The sequence below is a fragment of the Falco cherrug genome, chromosome 7 (assembly GCF_023634085.1).
Source record: "Falco cherrug isolate bFalChe1 chromosome 7, bFalChe1.pri, whole genome shotgun sequence".
Lineage (NCBI taxonomy): Eukaryota > Metazoa > Chordata > Aves > Falconiformes > Falconidae > Falco > Falco cherrug.
Window position 1 is genome coordinate 1,507,499 of NC_073703.1, and position 15,585 is coordinate 1,523,083.

General features: G+C 41.6%; 1 protein-coding gene across 10 annotated transcripts in view; it reads left to right on the forward strand.

The window, feature by feature from the left end:
- The window catches only part of NEO1 (neogenin 1), a 212,847-nt gene that overhangs the window by 184,947 nt on the left and 12,315 nt on the right, over window positions 1-15,585 (forward strand). For 7 of the 10 annotated variants that reach the window (XM_055715632.1, XM_055715628.1, XM_055715636.1 and 4 more), the window contains exons 19-25: window positions 2,658-2,765; window positions 6,031-6,225; window positions 6,950-6,982; window positions 11,545-11,613; window positions 12,437-12,584; window positions 14,374-14,612; window positions 15,290-15,382. In XM_055715632.1, coding sequence (XP_055571607.1) covers window positions 2,658-2,765; window positions 6,031-6,225; window positions 6,950-6,982; window positions 11,545-11,613; window positions 12,437-12,584; window positions 14,374-14,612; window positions 15,290-15,382 — 885 coding nt within the window. The remainder of the gene's footprint in view (window positions 1-2,657; window positions 2,766-6,030; window positions 6,226-6,949; window positions 6,983-11,544; window positions 11,614-12,436; window positions 12,585-14,373; window positions 14,613-15,289; window positions 15,383-15,585) is intronic. The other 3 variants (XM_055715629.1, XM_055715633.1, XM_055715634.1) reach the window with 1 other exon arrangement.

Below are 15,585 nucleotides of genomic sequence, written 5' to 3' on the forward strand. Positions count from 1 at the left end.
TTCTGGAGGAGGGAAAGCATGTATTTAAAATGCTTATGCTGATGAATACTTGCTGGGGGGTTCTTTTCTTTATAGTTTAGTCAGAAATTCTGATTAAAAAACAACGACATACTTCAAAATTCAAAGGGATGATTGCATGCAGAAAAATTTACATCACATTACAGAAAAGTAATGAATAATGTACCACGGCTCATGGACAGGAGAGGATAAAGAAGTGTATGCCTGAAACATCTCAGAAAGAGTACATTAATAGCAAATACAAAGAAAATGCTTCAGCAATTAATAATTAAATTTTGCTATAATTATGATGATAATTATTACAGAGTGAGGAAGTGTGTGAGGCAAATGAATAAAAAAAATCCTAGCGGAAACTAAGACATTCAAATTAGCCCTAAATTTTTGTTCTTCCACAGGAGTTGCCACTGCAGTCCTCAGTGCTGTAGAAAGGATGCACTCTCAGAATACAGGACAGAAAAGTGTTTGTAGCTGCTGGGAGGAACTTGAGCCCCCTGAGAAACTTTGAGGTTCAGAACCTCTCTTCCCCCTGACCTGTCCCTCATTAGCTCTTTTTGTCCTGCAGTGTTAAATGATTTTTGAGCAATTAAATTTACTGCTTATTATGCTTAGGTTTCCCTTTATATGAACTGTAAGGACCAAAAAGAGCCTATCCAAATCACCCCGTAGTTCTTATGCTAGATAAAAATGCAACAGAAAAATAAAGCATGCAAAGAATTAGTGAAATCATCCAAATATTCTATAACGAGGCATAAGAAAAAGCAAAGCCAGAGTAAAATCAGAAATCTCCAAGCTTACTCTGAATCCCATAAACCCTTAGTGAGCTTCAGCTGCTTTTGAAAACATTGTTGTAGTTTTCGGTGGGAATTCCATGATGTGGAGCCAGCTACCCTTCTGACAGCACAGGTCTGGACCAAGGCTCTTTTCCCTTCCCAATTACTCTGCCCATCCCACGTTAAAACACTTAATTTGGTATTTTTGCTGGCACACATACAGTTCTGCACTAAGTGGGGACTGTGAAAGTTGCGTAAATAAAATTCTTAAAAGAGAATTTGGAACTCAAGAAAGTACAGGAGCAAGAGCGAGATACAGGAGGTCTCATTTCATTTAAACAGAAAGTAAATTTCTAGTCAGGCTCCTTGTAAAGAATATTTGCAGATACGACCTAAAAGCTTGGGAACTAAGAAGCAAATGAAAAGGAACAAAAAAGGCTAAATATATTTTCTCATAACAGATCTTGTGATTTATATTACTCGCCAAATTCCTGAGTGTTCGACTCATTATTTACAAATACTCTTGAGTAGCAGCGTTGTATAGGACTTGCTCCTCAGCTAATGCTGAAGAAAAATACAGGATGCTGGGTTCAGTGTTGGTCTGTGAATTAGTAATTTCTTGTGGGCTAGTTCTGGTTTAATGGTTGTTTTTTTTCTCTGAAGCTTGCTGTAGGGCCTTGAATCGTGCTTTACATCTGTACGTTTCTGTTGAGCTTGTTTTTGAGTATTTGGGATAACAGTTCCAGTAACTTTTGAGCTTTTGCTTTCCCTGGTTTCCAGCTATTCTGCCCAGGGTTAATAGGTAGCCATCTCGGAGGATGTACAGATTAATTTCTAATAGGTAATATACATAAAGCTCTTTAAATGTAGAAAGCACTAAATGTTACTATTATAGTATTAAATATCCAAGGCGGATTTACTTTGCTAAAAGTTACCTAATTAGAAGTCTCATGTTTTTCATAATGTGGCATTGCAAGCTGTGGCTGGTTAACGCACCTTCGGAGACGCTGGCTCTGTGCATTTGAAAGCCATTAATCTAAGCCCCAGCTGGCTATTTTAGTTCTCGGGAGTGAGGTCTCAGATTTCAGGCCTTCACTGGAGCGAATTATGCCATTTCCTGAATTTTAGGCCAGGAGGAGGCTGATGGGAGAAGGAAGTGTTCTCTGCTCCTTTCTTTTTCTCTCCTCCTTTCTTGCCTTCTGGCAACCCAAGGAAAAAGGCTGGAAAATTGTGTTCAGCAACTGTTTCTGGATTTCAAATGCTTCTGTGGTGCAGATTTCCTTGCAAATTACAAATAATTCTTCTAGTAAAGTAAATCGGCAACTATGGGTTATGATTCGAAATCTCTGGAAGATTTACTTTGCTAACTTGGATTTAAATGGCTAATTGGCATTACCAGGTCTCAGTCCCACCATAAACCTGAAAATGCAGAGACATTTCACATGCCTGTGCATATAGAATGTGTTTATTTCACAAGTTCATGTCATCTTTATGATGACTGAAGAGGTTAGAAGGCATTGACCCCCGCTGTAAGAGCTGTACAAAGATGCCGTGGTTTTGGAGACAGGTGGGCTCGTTCAGTCATGAACCACAGCACCTGGTGCCAGAAGTGCTTTAGAAACAGGTAACTCCTCATGGAAAGGAGATGCTGCACACCAGATGGCATTTACCAGTTGAATGAAGTAAATCAGTAAGACCACTACCACTGGGGTGGCGGATTTCTTTGAAGATCGAATATTCAGCGGTTTTGTTACTGTACATGCTCTTTTTCAGCGGTACAACAAATAGAGCAAATGTGCTGAGGTTACTTGTACGTGCACTGAAACAGGGCGACCTGTTCCTGATAGTCTGTTTTTTGTTTGTTTGCAGTTCCCACTTCTCCTCCCAAAGACGTGACTGTGGTGAGCAAGGAGGGAAAACCTCGGACAATAATTGTTAACTGGCAGCCTCCATCCGAAGCCAATGGCAAAATTACAGGTGCAGTTTGCATGAGCAATAAAGGCAGATATAAGATGGCTGGTTAACAACAGAATATAATCTGCATAACTATGTGAATGTGTTCCATGCTTCATTTAGCCTAGAGCTAGCCAAGAGGTCTGTTATCTTCTTTGTCAATCTTTTTAGTAGCCCAGATTAATTATTTACTTCTGTACCTAGTAAAAATGTAGTAAGATACAAACTAACTGCAGTGTGAAATTGGAGTCTAACCAGAAATATAATTGAAAGTTTAAATATCTCAATAACCTTTGCCTTCATCAGCTTGTGCTATTTTAATAGCATGCCTCCAGAAATAGGTCTGTAATGCCTCTGGCCCATCAGTATTTTATTTAGAAGGGTTCATCCCAGTGCCCTTTGTCATCTTTGTGTCAGTTTTGTGGCACAGAACAGACTTAAAGTCAGTTTATTAAGTCCCCTGACATAACCATTAGGAGTAAACTGTTATTTGCCTTTGTAATTGCATCACTTCCAAGTTGGATAAATCATTTTACATCAAATAGTAACTACTGTGTCCCTTCTATAATTTCTGTATGGATGCCCATTTCTAAAGGTTTTCTGAAATAATTCTCTTAAATTTTCCTTTTTTCACACCAAGCTTTAAGCTTAAAGCAGATTTTATTGGGGTGTAGTTTGCAGTGTTCGATTCTGCTTTTGTTCTCAGAATTAACTATGGTGCAGAATCAAACCTCCAGCTGGCGTCTGACTAGGCAGTGCTGCGGCCAGCTTCAGACAGGAGATAAAACTGAGATCCCTCTGAAAAGGCAGAATAGTGCAGACTCTTAACCTTCAGTAATTACAGTCAACTTTTAAGTAAGCCATAAGAAAGACCCCTGCAAGGCAAAGAGGCGCTAAGCACGCAGCCCAGAGGCTCCACCAGGTCTTTGTCTGCTGTGGGTGCTGAAGGGAGGGCAGCAGGGGTGGGTGGGTGCCAGGTGTGGCGCAGAGGTGGGGCTGTAAGGGTGCCATGGACAGCCTGCTCTGCACCAGAACGTGTGCCTCTGCATGCACACAGCTCTTTGTATGTTGTATGTTTTTTTATATTGACTATAAAGCCAATTCTGTATTAGTTTATTATCAGCAAGATGTTTCCTCTATGTGGGAAAGAAGGTTTGACTGGAGAAACAAGAGCCTTTATCTTAACTGCAGGTGAAAGGACATGGTTGCTAGCAGTCAGGGGGGGCGTTCAGACAGGCACGAGTATGCCCAGGTTATATCTGCTCCTGAAAAGAGAAGCCTGTCCTCTTAAATTGGGTGTATCCATGAGAAGGGGAGACAGTGTACAATGAGATCGGCATTTACACAATGTGGTTAGCAAAATCATCGCACATGTTCAATTTTCCAGGTAAAAAAAAAAAATCTCCTTGCAGTGTCTAAAGTGTGAAGGAGGATCTTACATTCATTCACACATGTTGAATGTAAATACACATAGTATTTATTAGCTTTTGCATATGTAGCAGTTAACAGCTAAAAGATAAAATAAAATAAATCATTCTGTGGTAAGTCTGAGTCTAACATGTTAGGTTCAGTGTCATAGGAACCACAGAAGGGTTTGGGTCGTCGGGGACCGTAATGATCACCCAGTCCCACCCGTGCCAGGGGCAGGGACACCCCCCCCAGCCCAGGCTGCCCCCAGCCCCGTCCAGCCTGGCCTTGGGCACTGCCAGGGATGGGGCACCCACAGCCTCTCCGGGCAGCCTGTGCCAGCGCCTCGCCGCCCGCACGGGGAAGGATTTCCTCCTAATAAATCGAAATGTACCCTCTTCCAGCTTAGAGTCGTTCCCCTTTGTCCTGTCACTGAGGCCTTTACACAGAGCCCCCCTCCAGCAGCCTGTGCCCAGTGAGGTGCTGGGAGATGCCACACGCTCTCCTGGCGGCTCCTCTCCTGCCGGCCCCGTGCCCGGGAAGGGGCAGCTCACACAGCCGAGTGCTGTCTGCTGGGCCAGCCCCTGCCCACCGGAGGGGCAGCTTCATCCTCCAGTAATTACTCATTAACTTGGCTCAGTTCATTCTGTGTATTAAGTCATGCAGTAAAAAGTGATGATGTAATTCCATGCACTGGCTGGCGTGTCTGTGGAGTACTCGGCTTTTCAGCCCTAATCTTTTGAGAGCACAGGAGGGATACGGAGTACTGAGCCGTGCTAGTCTGGGTTCCAGATGCTTGTGTATCATTACAGTTGCTGACTAATTAGTACAGTCGTAAGTTAACACAGTAGTCTTGTGCCACTAGACTATATATAGTGCTTTCAGCTGTCACCATATATATACTGTTGCTTTGTGACCTGTACAAGTGGCAAATTATTCAGTCTCCTCCCCAGCAGTTAACTGTGCCATCAAGGGAAGAAATTAAGCATTGGCCTGTCAAGCATCACCCTCCGTGCCGTACTGGTTACTGTGAATTCTGTGAATATGGGGTACCAGCAATATTTTCAATTGCTATAAGGAAGTAGAAATCACTCTGGGGAACATCTCCCCTTCCTTACTGTTACCCCCAGGCTGGTGGTCCGTGGGACAAGGGAAGAAGCAATTTGTGCATGAACCAGCTGATGACCCAGCCCTGTACAGGGCTTTACTTTGGTACAAGTATTTACTTCATGCTGGGGCTCTGTGTTTCTTATATAAAAAAGTTATAAAGCTTTTACTCCATATTGGTTTGTAATTGCAGTATATTTTAGTAACAGAACATAAACTCTTCCCATGCCTTTTTTTCTATTACGTGCAAGATAACTTCAGTTCTCTTCAGATTATTGTCATCTTTGTTAATAAACTGAAAAATATAAAATAATTACAAACTACTGAACATGTTCTTTAGCTGTGCATGGGAGTGTTCTGTTGTTTTAATGTTATCTATTTTCTATAAATGTTAATACTTTGACAACGCTTTGATAACAGCTTTATGTTATTTTATATTATTTGGACTGTGAACAGTAACGAGATGGAAATGAGGAGTTTCTTCATACTCAGTGAATGGTGGTCGGAAATAATGTTGATATTTTAAATTGCTTTTTTCCTCTTAACATCCACTTTTGATCAGCTTAAAATTTAAGATGGGAAGGCTGCCTAATAATTTAATGCAATTGAATAATTGAATAATTAGTCTTTGAAAGAGAAAAAATACACTTTCAGAAAAGCCATAGTCATTTAACTGTGTAAATGTCATTAAAAGTCAATAGAACATTTTCTGTGAGATCTTATGACTATCCTGTTCTTTTATGTATGAAGTTCTTTTGCTTTTTCCTTTGGACAGGATACATCATTTACTACAGTACGGATGTGAATGCTGAAATACATGACTGGGTTATTGAGCCCGTCGTGGGAAACAGACTGACCCATCAAATACAAGAACTAACCCTTGATACACCATATTATTTCAAAATTCAGGCCCGCAACTCGAAGGGCATGGGGCCCATGTCTGAGGCGGTCCAGTTCAGAACCCCAAAAGGTGAACTAGCACGTGTATCTAAATGTCTTCCTCTTGTTTTCTTAATGCAGCCCCTGCAAGGATAAGGTACCAGTAGCGTGAATATTACATTTAAACTGGAAAAGACAAGAAGACAGTGGAGTCTGACTAGAACAAAATTTTCTGTTGGGTTGCTCTTGTGTTATATATATTAATACATACACAGACGTTGCTCAGCTGTTTGATTAATTGTGTTGTTTCAAAGTTAGTGGTGGGCACTCGGGTCATCTAGTTATTAATGCTGTGGGTCCGGGTCCTAAATGTGCTTTTTAGAAAACCAGGTTTTAGTTGCTTTAAGATTCAGGGTCTTGTGCATCGCGGCTGCTCGTGATGAAACAGCAGCAGGCAGCAGGCTCTGGAGGTGGTAGCCAGCGGCACAGCTGCTTGCCAGCGACTTGGATGATATAATGGGAACTACTGTGACACAACAGGCTCTTAAATATAAAGAACTGCTTAGTGGTGGGGAACTAGTGAAATAGCACAAATGCATGATAGCCTGGAAAAAAGTACTGTAAGGAGTGGTGAAAAACAAAAATTTATGAGCAGCTGTTTTTAACGTTACTTTTTCCATGTGAGTATTGGTGGTTAGAAATGAGAGCTCTAGCTAGTCTGCTTACGCTATGTGCAACTTAAAATTCCGTCTCTCACTCCTTCAATCCTTGTGATCTTTCTCTTGTTTTTTCCTTCCCTTTGCTTGTCTCGCTAGCTGAATCCTCAGATAAAATGCCTAATGATCAAGGTAAATTAATAGCCATGCTTTCTCTTTTATTCCATCCTTCACACATTTTGTTTTTCCTGTCCATGTGCTGTTGCATTTCCTAAATGAAACAGTATCTGCTGCTCTAACTGTAAATGAGTGGGTTCTTCTTGTGCTTTTAATAGTGGAAGAACTGGAAGCCCTATTTGTGGTTTGGGTGTTAGGAATATAAAGTGATCTCTGTAGTCAGATGTCGCATGAAGGGACAAGCGGGTTGTGCCAGAGCTGAATCATTCTGTCAGAACGAGTTTGGATTAATTGATACTCCAGCCAGGCTCTGACCACTGATCCAAGATCTCAGTACATAGAGGTGGAAGATCAAACAGTTACCATTTTGTGAGCTCTACATCTATAATTATTTTCATAATAAAGGGTAATTATTTTCATAATAAAGGGAAGTATGCCTGCTCTAGATAGCTTTTTTGCAAGAGAGATTCTGCTCGTCAGCTCATTTAGACTCCAGACACTCCTGAAGAGCACAGCAATAGCTACTAAAAGCCTTAAGGTTTTAAAACACTAGCTTGAAAAATGATAGCTTTGAGTCTACTACATTGAATTATAAGGTGGATGTCCCAGGGCTATTTTTGCTTTCTTCCAAATAACCTACAAGCCCAATAAAAAGGGAAAGAATTAATCTAAAGGGATGAGTTTAAAAGGACATTGGCAAGCAGCTTAGACATACAATTAAATAGATCCTAAAGGGGTTGAGAATGAGGGGGGTGGGGGGTTGCTTTTCAACTTGTTACTTAGAAGTAATTTATTAAATATGCTTTTACCTTCTGTGTACCAAATAATGCTGGTATAGATGGCTCTGGAGTAAATTCATATCCAGACTTGTGTAACAGAGATGCTAGCTGAGATGTCTGTGGGTAAGCAGATGCTCACGTGTCATCATCAGCGCTCAACTGCAAGTGGAAGGGAATAGGGGGAGATTAACAGGTGCAATGTAAAAGTTGCTGGTTTCTGTTCTGCACTATTCTGACCTCATTTCAGCAGAAAACTAAATCTTCTCATCCGTTCTTATCACCCTAAAGTAACACATTCTTCCAGTAACAATTTGATTAATTTTTACCAAATTATATAATTTATAAATCATAAAAGCTGAGAGTTTTGTTTCAGAATTCCTATAAGAACACTCGGAGATCATAAAATCATGGCAGTACGTTAAATGTAGAAGGGGAGCAGAGGAAGAAGAGCAGGACAGCCCGCTGTGACTGTCCCTGAGCTGCAGGCCGTCTTTCAGGAAATGGTGGGCAAGTTGTTTGGCACGGGGAAGGAACAGAGCTACAGGGGCAGCGGGCCTTGGTGGTTCTGTCTGGTTGGTTCTGACCCCCAATTTAATGTTTTTCTTCTGTATTAAGCACACTGTAGCGTTCTTCCACACACTTCCACAGCACAGAGCTTGGATGAGAAGTTAGTGGCCGTCGCTGTCAGGCCTCAGGGAGCTGCACCAGCCGAGTACAGAAGCAGAGGTTGAGGTGTCTGACCCCGGTGAAACTGTCCTGAAGTGACACAGAATGTGTGGTCTGGCTGCAGACACCTAATGGGTAACATGGGGACCGACAAGCTAAAAACAATTCAACAATAAAATAACAATTTCAAGTAAACGTTACCTTAAACTGTTCCTTCGTATGGAAGGAAACAGGAAACCTCAACAACAAACTTTATGAGATCCTGGAAAACAGGCCAGTGTCTATACAGCTGGTGCAGCACGTGTGTGTGCTTGTTCAGAGCATGCGGGGTAGAAGCAAGGTGTGTGCTCCGGAGGGGACGACTCGCTGCTTCCAAGGGGGGCAGTGAGGGACAGTCCTTACGGCCGCATAAACGGCAGCGGAGGGTCAGCCCGAGGCACTGCCTCAGAGAGGAACTCCCCGGGGTTTAGAGCCTGAACTGTTGATCCCTGGTTTCAGGAATTAGATACTGAGAAGCGTCTTGGTTAAGTATCTAAATTACACTATTTTGAAAACTGGACTTTGCATCTTGTAGTTAGTTACCTTTGCATTTTTGGAAATGTACAGACACTGTCACCGCAGTCAGTGCCAGTATCAGGTGTCCCTGAGCTGCCGCGCGCTGTGGGGGTCGTGCGTAGGTAGTTATTCCCAAGGATGGCTACGTCCTCTAGAGCAGCTTGCCAGAATACTGCTTCCTCCGTGTCACTGCCTTCCCATGTTTTTTGTCATCTAAATGTGATTTATACTCTTTGTCACTTACCCACACACGTATGGGGGGGTATATAAAATCTGCAGTTGGCAGTGTGAGTATATACATCATTCAGGGAGCGCACACACCCCGCAAACCACTGCATTACGCTCACATGTACCACATGACCCCGTCGGTCTGCGCAGGTGATTTTGTATATCTTATCTACACCATTATTTTATGTCACCTGCTACCTTCAGTAGCAATTATTTTAATTTTCATTCATGGTGTTATTAAGGATATTGAATTACACTTGGCCAAGCACAAGTCTTTGCAGAACTCATTAGAAATATGCCTTGTGAATAATGATTCGGCAACTATAATTCTCATTCTTATAAGTTAATTTGTTGTTAATCTTGTTAATATGTGCCACATTGCTTTTTTTATGATGTTATTTTTAACAAAGCATTGTAAAGTACTTGGTAAAATGTGTTATGGAAGTCTAAATTCAGTATGTCTGACTGTTGCCAACCAAATTTATAGTCTGACATTTAGTTTGTTTGAAAATACCTGTTTTCAATAAAACAGAAAGGTGGGCATTAAGTATGCCACCATCGCCTGTCTGTCGCCTTTTCCGTGATCCTGCCTATGTTAAGGCTGCAGCTGCTGCACTAACAATGTGTAGGGTGTCTAGTTGTCCTTTTAAAATACTGTCAGTCACCTTTATTCCCACAACCACCACCACCACCCCCAGCTTCTCTGGTGCTTCAGTGCATCTTCTGCACTACATTCAGTGATTCAGACAATTCATCTCGGGTTGGGTTGGTTTTTTTTTCACATATTTCCAGTGCAAGTTATCTGGTCATGCAGATACAAATGTATCAAATACAAGCTGTTTAAAATTCTGTTAAATTATTTCATGGCGGCTGCAAAGTTAGTAGTCCAGTATTTCCAGAAAAGGACACGTTTTCACTGATTGCAGTGTCCTTTCTAGACTTGCAGGGGCAGTGTGTCTTTTTCATTATAGATTTGTCCTGCAATACATCTTTCCTGCAATTTCAGACTGCATCTAAATCCTCACTGATTACATGTAACGTTCCTTCTTATTTTCTTTTTGGGGCATAAATCAGTAGTTTTGCTGGAAACTTCTGCTGGGTTTACCAGTTGTCTTTATTTCACAGTGATTAATTTACAGACTTTGACTTCAAGTTCACAATTTCCATTTGTTACACATCCTTTAACGCTTACTACCTCTTGATTAGAGTAGATTTTTAACTGAGAAAATCCTTCTCCCGACGGTGAAACTGCCGAACTTGCAGACTTCTGATTTTTGTGGTTTTGGCTTTTTGTGCGTAACGGGTAAAAATGTGCGGAGTATTTTGGGTACCAATAGGGATGTTCTTTGCATCTTGCTTTATGTTTCCCCTACTATAGTATTTTTATCATTCATGGTCATATTGCACTAGTGCATTTTAATGAAAATACAGAAGTGAAAGAACGAGGATTTTGTGTATCTTTATCTGCAGGAAGCATTCTGCTAACTCAGGAGAGGTCTTAACATTAGAGGTGAACTTGTGACTTCATGTGTCTTGCTCTGGCAGCAAGTAATCTAAATTAGACCTGAATTATGCAAGGGGAAATACTTTTTAAGTGGAAGGAGGACAGCATTGCAGCTGGTGTTGGCTCTGGCATTCAGCACCTAGGAGCCCCCTGGAGCAGCCCAGGTTCAGGAGGGCTGTGTCATTGGCCTCAGTTGGTGATGACTGGGGTACAGATACGTTAACTTCCATTGTCAGCCTATAAAGCTTTGAAACTAATGAATCCCAGGTTTCACCAAAAAGTTTTTTGCAATACTTCAATGTCACTTCCGGCGAAGGTGAAACAAATGGAAAAAGAACAGGGAGAAGCTGAAAGCAAGTTTTTTATGGATAGGCAGGGACTTAGTATGGTGTCTACTCTGCTTTTGATCCTTCACTTCTAGCCTTCCACACCTACTGTGATTAGGTATGAAGGGAAAAAAACCTGTATAATCACTGTTTCAAGGTGATTAACTGTCTGTACAAGTGTGGCAAAGCCATTTTCTTCAATATATATCTGTGCATTACTGCAAATAATTTTTATTGTATTTTTTTAAAATTAATACTAGTAGAGGCTCCTAAGCTTACTTAGGAAAATACTAACACAATAAACTAATTATTAAATAGGTCTTTTGAAGAAGTTGTTCTCTTCTTGGAGATACACAGTTGCTGTTCAAAGCCAAATAGATGTAGGGGAGAGACAAGGAGGGGGAAAATGCACACAGTGGGTCAGAGAAATTCTAAAAGAGCTACCTTAGAAATGCTAAAGTGTGTGTTTATGTGTGTATATATATGTATGTAAAATTACCACATATACGACCTTTCCAGCTTCAGGATCTGCAGGGAAAGGCAGCCGCCCAGTGGACATAGGGCCGGATTACAAACCGCCTCTCGGTGGTAAGTGGTGTTACAAAGCTTTTCAATTTAAATGCAAAGTCGTTTGGTGTTTCACAGAGTGATGCTGTATCCGACTGAAAATACCAATTACATCTGTTCCAGTGACCTTTTCTCTTCATGATGATAGTTCTTTCCACTCAAGAAATAGTATCATACTTCTGTCACAGCGTTCTTGCCTGCTGTGTGGGGTATATGGAAAAAATAATCAATGTGTGCATTTGCATTTCAGTCTTGATAAGCAGATCTTGTTCCCAGTTTAAATGGCTGCTATAGTGCACAAGTGTAAAATTAATTCATAAGAACATATTAGGAAGGAAAAAAAAATCATCCTAACTCCTCCTTATTAGCACTGTGCATTCTGGAAGCCTTTCCCTAAGGTAACACTCATTAGTGTTACAGCAAGTGTGTTTCTTTTGAAGGAGAGTGACCACTACAGAATACTGATGCTGACCCGTGTGATTATTGGGTCCAAGGGAGTGCCCGTGGTACTAAAGTTGTAGCAAAGTCCCAAGTTAACTCCCCTTAGAGTCTAAACTATTGAACTTTTTTTTATGATAACTATTTGAGTAGGATGAACATACATTTTCATAGACCGTTAGTTGGAAATGGATCTATAAAGCGTTTTATAGATTTAGTAGTTGTACAGAAACACAGTTAGCAAATGACAAGAACATAAGCAAGCACTTCACTTGAAGTCCTAGCAGACAAATATCTTTCTCATTCTGCTAATCGGAGTGATTTTAGAAGCCTTTGATGGGCACTGCTTGCTTTAGGTGGGTTTTTTTCTGTATAATAAATAACCCCTTTCTTCCATCTCCAACAGGCAGTAACAGTCCCCATGGAAGTCCTACTTCTCCCTTGGACAGCAACATGCTGCTTGTAATCATAGTGTCTGTTGGAGTGATCACCGTTGTGATAGTGGTGATAGTCGCCGTCTTCTGCACTCGTCGTACAACTTCTCACCAAAAAAAGTAAGATGTCCAGGTGGCACTTTGCCCTGTCCTACCTTTCTCGTGTAATTCTGTGATTTAATCTTTTCTTTATGATGCTTAAGTTTATTGCTTTTAAGTCTTGTGGGCTGTAGAAATGCTCGTCCTGACAACAGATGGGTAATGCAGTTTGGATTCCTGTGTTCAGAAGACTACATGCATCAGTGCAGCTACGTGATCCTACCTGCAGTGGTGATGAGGTGCTGTTTTTCTTAATCAGTGTTTCAGAGTTTACAAGCTGTCCAGAGTTTACAGGCAAACTGTGGCAATGCTTTCATGTATACCTGCACTTGCCCCTTTCATTGTTTAAATAATTGTTGCCAAACCTGAGCCAATACATCTGTTTAGAGCTGTGAGAGCTCAGCAGCTCAGGCAGATTCTCACTTCTGTTCTTAGCATGTACTTCACTGTGTGGAGTATGTTTACAAGCTGTGCGTGGTAATATCCAATTTTTAGATAGATTACTGGAGTGGAATCTGAATCTGGTGCTGGGCTCCTTAGAAAAGTGCTCCAAAATTCAAAGTACAGGTGTGTATCTGAATTCTTTCCTCATTTAGACCATCTGAATTAAGACTACATGCTTCCATTTATAGGCTCCTGAAGGTTGTTCCTGCATGTCCTTTGAAAGAACTGAACAGAGCTGAAAGCTTTTTTTTAACATTTGAAAAGACTCTGTTATGCAAAACAGAGTTTTAAGAAAGTTATTAAAAGTCAGGCGTAGAAGATAATTTGCACTTGTTTTGCTGAAGCTGAACCATCCTGTAAAAATGCAAGTCCTTCAGGAGAGGCAAGCAAGGATATATGGTCTAGCAGCTGGGGGTGTGCTTGGGAGAGGGCAAAATACATGGGCCTGCACCCAAGAGATACATTTTATTTTCAAAGAGCAGAAATAAGCCTGTGAAATCTTGCCTTTGTTTTCCCAGTTTCTAAATGCCACCTCTTACATGCAGCAACCCACAGCCAGTGAATAACCTGATCTGTTGTGCTGGTTCAGCTACAGTGCTCCAGGCAGGATGCCGGGGGCACGTCTGGCTGTGAATCACCGACATCAGACAGCTCTGTTCTGTTCGTTGGTATTTTCAAAATCATATTTAGTCATATCTTAGCCGGTTCTAGGAAACTTGCCACCTAGAAAGGACACCTTCCTCCGTCATTGCCAGGGTCCAAAGCTTGGAGCACGTGTGGAGGGCAGTGTCGGAACTCTGCGGTTTACTTTTCCAAAATTCCGTCATGTCAAATGTCTGCCTTAAAATCGGGCTGCTGCTGTTCAGCAGTGATGAAAAAGCCCATCATCAGATGTGTCTGACCTGAGCGGTGGGAAAATGAATGCTCATGTCATTAATCTGTAGAGTTAACCATCCTATGGGGATAAGTGGCTATTTGTACACTCCTCCTACAGCTATTGTTTGCGGCTGTTTGTAAGCCCTGGAGTAAGGGCACAGCACGATGTATGTACACTTCATGTTTAGAATATTCTCTTAATAACCGTAAGTACTGAAAACTTAATTTTTGTTAATGAAAGCCTAGACTGTAGAGCACAGTTCTACAGCATGTGGTAGCATTTGAGACAAATTTCATGGCGTCAGAATTGCAGAATATGCTTTGAGATGTCAGATGTGCTTATATGTAAAATTCAAAGCTTCCTGCCCAGTGGGTAGCTTTTGCTCAGCTGGATACAAGATCTGAAGGAAATCTCAGTGAAAATTTGCCTCCTTCAACAAGTGAAAGGAAGCCTACATCTAAGAGCATTTCATTTGTTTTCCTTCCCAAGGAAACGAGCTGCCTGCAAATCAGTGAACGGGTCCCATAAGTACAAAGGAAACTCGAAAGACGTCAAGCCTCCTGACCTGTGGATCCATCATGAAAGACTGGAGCTAAAACCCATTGATAAATCTCCAGATCCCAACCCAATCATGACAGATACCCCAATCCCTCGCAACTCCCAAGACATCACCCCTGTTGATAATTCCATGGACAGCAATATCCATCAAAGGCGCAATTCCTACAGAGGTGAGCTATCAACGAGTACTTTGACTGTGATGTTTAAAACCAAATGCATTTTACTCTGGTGAAATTGCTTTATTGACCTTTTATTTAGTTACCCTTAACCTTTTTTTGTTCTTGTTTTCCAAGTAATGAATTGGGGTTTGTGCCTAGTTTGTAAGATTCTCTGAAAAGGCTGGATCACACGTTTTAGTGAGAAAATTGAGTGCCCAGGAGTTAAGGCATGCGTTTCCCTTGGGTAAATACTGATTAGTAATCAGAAGATCAACAAGTGTTTCACATGAAACCGCTGAGAGATGTTTATGACATTCTTTCAGCGGACAGACACAGTCAGGTTTTGGTGTGGGTGAGTTTTCATTTGGCGAGTGGGTAACTCGTTAGTCCAGCATGTCTGACCCACACGTGTGACTCTTCGTGCCTGCCCCTCACTGCCCAGAGCTGCACTGCCAGAGGTGTGTCTTTGCATGATGGTCTGGAAGAGTTTCTACAGTGCCTGATAATCTTTACCCTAACTGTCTTTTCTGCCTTCTAGTGAGGGATGAGAGTGCTAGTTTTATCAGTTACGAGTCACAGAACTGCTTACAAACAGGACAGCCCAGAAATACTGAGGACTGAAATAGTCTGGTATGGTATCACACAAGGCTTGCTGCAGTAGTGAATAACCTTCAGTATTTTTCCTTCAGGGCATGAGTCGGAGGATAGCATGTCCACCCTGGCAGGAAGAAGGGGGATGAGGCCCAAGATGATGATGCCTTTTGATTCTCAACCACCTCAGCGTAAGTCAACAGCCCACGTACTAGCTGGCTTGAAATTGGGAGCACCCAAACAAGCCATGTTGATACTGTATGCACAGGCGCACACACTTGCTGCCTTCCTACTTACTTTTCCTAAGTAATTCTGTCATACATGCAGTGCAGACAGTTCAAAGAAGGCGTCCTGAATTTCTTATCGTGAAGGCAGAGTTAGATCAAGTTAAAAG